We start from the raw sequence: 5,295 nt of genomic DNA, 5'->3' as shown, positions 1-5,295 counted from the left end.
GTGAACATGGAGACGTATGGAGACTGAGGGGCAGGTCGTGGCTGTGATGAATGACAGGGTGTAAACAAGGTAAAGACAGAGACACATCTGTAATAATCAACACTTTTAATGAGAGTCAGTTTGAACTGTGGGGCAGCGTTGATTAAGTCACTGTCACACACCGGGATGAGTTAATTTGTTCAAACGCAGACAGCTGTGAGGGGGTGGTGTGTGTCTGTGTGTGTCTGTGTGTGTGTGTGTGTGCGACTGAACGAAATTGAGAGAAGAGTGAAAAAGACGATTAGAGAAGGGGCTAAGGGAGTACTTTTAAAATCTCACAGTAATTTATCTGTCTCCCTCCACCTCTTTTTTTCGCTCTCTCTCCATTTCCCTCGTGCGAGTGTGTGTGTGAGTGTGTGTGTGAGTGTGTCAGACACAGTGTAATAGTGCTCACCTCAACTGGGGGAGTTGTGTGCGCCAGCTCCAGGGCGAAGCTCTCTGGGATGTGATTGGACGAGATGGTGACGAGGCTGTTCAGGGACTGGCGGCTGTGATGGTTCTGTCTGCTCCCCATCTGAGCCCGGTCCATCGGAGGTGTGGTGGAGGGCGACCTGTGATGGGCCCTGATGGGCAGGGTTCCGTTGACCGTGGGAACCAAGGTGATGTCGCCTTTGTGGATTTGGCGGGAGGGCTTTTTGGGGTGGTGCTGGTGGGTCGTCTCTGCCACCCTGCAGTTGTACGAGTTCCTGTTGTCCTTCTTCTCCCGGTTGCAGCGAGCTGCAAACGCCACCATGATGACCAGGAGCACGGCGCAGATGGCGCCCAGGGATATGATGATGATTAAGGAGGCGTCGAGGGAGGACTCCCCCTGGTCCATGACTTGGATGTGGTTCTCCATGTTCTCATAGAGGGTTATCTTCAGAACCGCCTTAGCGCTCAGGCTCTCGCTCCCCTGATCGCGGACCATGATTGTCAGCTCGGCCGTCTCCTGGGGGTAGTTCTCCAGGCTGAGGTTGGCAAGGATTTCACACGTTCTTGGGTTGATGAGAAAGAACCCGCCCTCGTTACCGCTGACGATGGAGCAGATGAGCTCAGCATTAACACCTGTGTCTCTGTCAGTGGCCCTGACAGTCGTCACTAATTGCCCTGCCTCTGCGAACTTGAACGCAGGCACGTCGGCAGTGAAGTTCCACAGCTGGGGCACCACGATGACTGGAGGGTTGTCGTTCTCGTCCAGAATGTTAAGAGTGACGGTAGTGTTGCTCATCAGTACCGGCTTTCCTGCGTCTTTGGCCTGAACAACAAAGGAGATGCGACTGACATCCTCGCGGTCAAAGGTACGAAGCGCGTATATGGCACCGTTAGAGGGGTCGATGGTGACGTAGGTGGAGATGGGGCTCCCGTGAACGGAGTTTTCTAAGATGGAGTAGCTCACCTGTCCATTGGCATTCAGGTCGGGGTCAGTGGCAACGATGGAGGTCAGATATGCCCCCGGGGCATTGTTCTCTGATTTAAAGATCTCATATCTCCCCTTCTCGAAACGTGGAGCGTTGTCGTTCTCGTCTGTTACATGCACTGTGAAGTGTTTGACAGTGGAGAGGCTGGGGGTGCCTCGGTCCTCTGCCACCACCGTCAGGCTGAACTCTGACCTCGCCTCTCTGTCCAGAGACACGTTGGTCAAAATCATGTAATTGTTCTCGTAAGTCTTTTGCAGTTTGAAGAAGCCCTGACCGTGGAGTTTACATTCGACTTCTCCATTCAGTCCAGAGTCCAGGTCCTCCACCCTCACCAGGGCCACAAAGGTGTCCAGAGGCGAGGCTTCAGAGATGTAGGCTGCGTCCCCGTTCCCCTGAGACGACATCAGATTGATGCTGATGTCCGGTTTGTTATCGTTCACATCTCCAACTTTCACCAGGATCTTACAGTGAGCTGGCATGGAGTTCGGACCCATGTCCTGCGCTTGGACATCAATGTCATAGGAGCTGGTGGTTTCATAGTCCACGCGCCTGATGAGGGTCAGGTGACCGCTCTCGGGGTTAATTTTGAACGTCTCCATTATTCTAGGGGACACGTGACTGCTGAAGGAATAGACTATTTTGGAATTGATGCCCTCGTCCGCGTCGGTGGCGTTCAGGTCAATGATCAGAGAGCCAACAGGTGCGTTTTCAGGAAGGTTTATGACGTAGGAGGACTTGTCAAAAACCGGGCTGTTGTCGTTGGAGTCCGCGACGTTGATTTTGAGCAGAGTGGTTCCGGTTCTTGCGGGGAGGCCCTTGTCTGACGCCGTGTACTGAAGTTCATAACTGGAGCGCACCTCCCGGTCCAGCTCTCTCAGCACCACCAGCTCCGCATATTTGGCCCCGTCAGTCCTGGACTGGACGTCAACCCTGAAGAAGTTGTTGGGCTCCAAGGCGTACGTGTACAGAGAGTTCTCCCCGACGTCCGGGTCCGTGGCGCTGTCCAGAGGAATGCGCGCTCCCACGGCTGCGCTCTCGGAGATCTCGATGGGGATGACGGAGCGGGCGAACTGGGGCGCGTTGTCGTTGATGTCCAACACCTCCACCTCAACGTGGAACAGCTGCAGGTGCTCCGTGGGGAGCGTGAGCACGTCGAACTGTATGGAGCAGTTGAGGTTCTTCTCGCAGAGTTTCTCACGGTCGATTTTGGTCCTGATGCTGATTTCTCCGTCCTGCTCGCGCACCGCCAGGAACGACGTGCCCCCCCTTTGCATGGCTCTGAAGCGCAGCGACACGGAGCTGGGAAGTTTGGCCAAAACATCCGCCACATCATCCTTCAAACGGGCTATGAAGGTGCCGACCTTCTGCTCCTCAAAAACCTGGTATTTAAGTGTCTTGCCGGTGACGTGTTGCGCAGCCAGCGTTAAAACAACCACAACTTTCCACAAGCTTGGAACAAAGAGACCCTTCATTTTCCTGCTCTTTTTTGGTGACAGCAAAAAAAAGAAAGAAAAAAGAAAAAAGAAAAAAGAAAAAAGAAAAAAGAAAAAGAGGGGAGGGAAAAAAAATCCCAAAATATACTGCGGGTGAGGAGATCCCTGTTTAACTTGGTAAACGATCTCTTCCTCCAGTCAGCAGCATTGCCTTCTGACAGGAGCGAAACGAAAAGCAAAGAAAAAAAGAAGAAAAAAAAGAAAACCCAAACACGCAGATATTCGGGTTAAAAAAAGATCGTCAAAATGGCGCAAAAGTTGCACTAATGTCCCAAAAAATCATCCAAAGGTGTTTCGGTCTCTCTCCCCTTCCTCCGCAGACACGCTGCGCGCATCTGATGTGAGCAGAAGAGAAGCAGCCAAAGAAATGCGTGCGTCTTCCTCGCTCTCCAGCCTGCGTCTGCTCTGTGCGCCGTGCGCTCTCTCTTTCTCCCCCTCTCTCTCTACCTCCCTCTCCCTCTTCCTCTCTCTCTCTCTCTTTCTCTCTCTCTCTCTTGGTTTTTTTTCCGTCCTCACACAGACTTACTCAAAAATAAACCGCCCCTAACCAACTAGTCGCACATGAGCCACGGCTCCCCTTCCTCACATCCCCGGTAAGACAAACGCTCTTAAATCAGGAGCTGGCTGGTGGCCACTCAACATCCAGAGGAGAGGAGGCGCAAAAAGGGAAGAGAAAAGTAAATGTGGGGAGGTGAAAAATCCGCCCTGTTGGATTCACGGTCCTCTGTTGTTTTTTTCTTTTTTTTTTTTTCTTTTTTTTAGTAAGAAACACGATTTCTCCTCTACAAAAGACCGAGGAAGAGGGAGAATAAACTTGAACCTGGAGCAGGGGGGTTATTCTAAATCTTACTCTTCCACTGCTGCAACCTCACAGGAAGGTTTACGACTTCAGTCTCCGGGGGTCTCTTCTCCCTCAGACAGCATGAAGGCGAAGAAAACGAGTCCAAATTCTCATTAGACAAGACAGAGTCCTGGTCCAGCACAATGACCAGCAGCAGTGTTTACAGCTCTCTGGGCGTCTTGTTGATATATAACCTTTGATTCCACCCAGCCATGGGCAGCTGCGCCACTAACTCCTGCCCTAACTGACTCACTGGGCATTGGTTTTACACTTCTTCTTATTTTCTTCACTTTTTCTCCAAGTTGCAGCTGACTGCCCTCATTCTCATTTCTCTCTGCAGAGGCTTATTGCAGTAAATGTTTGGAGCGCAATACATAATTTTCTCCCTCCCTCTCTCTTTTTCTCCCTCTCTCTCTGTCTCTCCCTCCCTCTCTCACATGCATCTCATCTGCAGCCGGGCTAAGCTGTGTGGTGAATCGCGATGAAAGGAAGCCGGTCTCTAATGAATGCCTTTAAAGAGTTGGTCACGCCGAGGAACAGCTCAGTCTGCCTGCACAAATCTGTTGAACATCACTTCAAACTCTCCGCAGGATCCTGTTTTGATATCGAGCGCAGAATCCAAAAAAACTAACCACCGGGGCTGGGTGATGCGTTTTTCTTTCTTTTTTTTTCTTTTTTTTGGAAAACCCGCCGGAAAGAGTGTAATACACAAGGGGGAGAAGGAGGTAGAGAGAGACAGGCAGAGGATGGAGAGGGAGAGAGAGAGATCTAAGGTTCATCCAACGTGCACAACTGGGATCGTGCGTTTTGCAGACCATCTGGCGCGGTTTGTTTGGCACCAGAACCCGGTGGTAACAACCGTTCAAACAGGACTCCAGCAGAGACTCGAACCCTGTACAACTGAGGAAATTAGTTGTCATGGGTGGAGGGGGCGGGGGTGGGATTGCGGGGAGAGAGAGATAGAGATAGATAGAGATGAGATGGAGAGGGTGTTCAGCTCATGGGAACTCCAGTATCAGCTCTAAAACCATGCATATATTAACAAGTAAAATCCGGAGATGAGACACGGGCGGCCATCTGGAGCACAAATCCAATATATATATATATAAAAAAAAACAGACATTAGAAGAAAACTTTATTTAACTTCCCCTCCCGGTCAGAATCACTCCTCAGAACCGCAATTAAAGTTTTTTTCTTTTAAATAAAATGGACATAGAATCTTCAAAATGAATGGTGTAAAATGCAGCAGCAGCTGCAGCGTCTGCATAAAGACACACTGATGTTTTAACCACTTTCAAACCAGGTTATTCACTGTGGGTGGATCTTTTAACCCGCCGCATCTGCACTCATTCTAAATCCCTCACCGTGCGGATTTCTTTTTAATATCATTATTCTCTGAAAACAATACTTGTCCAAATCTTCCAAACGTGCACGAACACCAAGCAGGAGCTCTCCTTTGAACCCGCAGACATAAATTGGCGGAAAAACCTTTATTCCCACTCCGCGTCTATTCATCACCCTAACC

The 5,295-nt window shown here is 50.4% G+C and overlaps 1 protein-coding gene across 2 annotated transcripts in view; it reads right to left on the bottom strand.

Annotated features, from left to right (window-relative positions):
• Positions 1–4,682, bottom strand: part of pcdh18a (protocadherin 18a) — an 8,938-nt gene extending 4,256 nt beyond the window's left edge. Inside the window, exon 1 of one of the 2 annotated variants that reach the window (XM_008317227.3) lies at positions 434–4,682. In XM_008317227.3, the coding sequence (XP_008315449.1) occupies positions 434–2,908 (2,475 nt within the window). In that variant the 5' untranslated portion in view covers positions 2,909–4,682. The remainder of the gene's footprint in view (positions 1–433) is intronic. The other variant, XM_008317225.3, reaches the window with a different exon arrangement.
• Between the last annotated feature and the right edge of the window lie 613 nt (positions 4,683–5,295).

Source organism: Cynoglossus semilaevis, chromosome 9 (assembly GCF_000523025.1).
Source record: "Cynoglossus semilaevis isolate Cse_v1.0 chromosome 9, Cse_v1.0, whole genome shotgun sequence".
Classification (NCBI taxonomy): domain Eukaryota; kingdom Metazoa; phylum Chordata; class Actinopteri; order Pleuronectiformes; family Cynoglossidae; genus Cynoglossus; species Cynoglossus semilaevis.
This window is presented reverse-complemented; position numbering and strand designations above follow the sequence as displayed.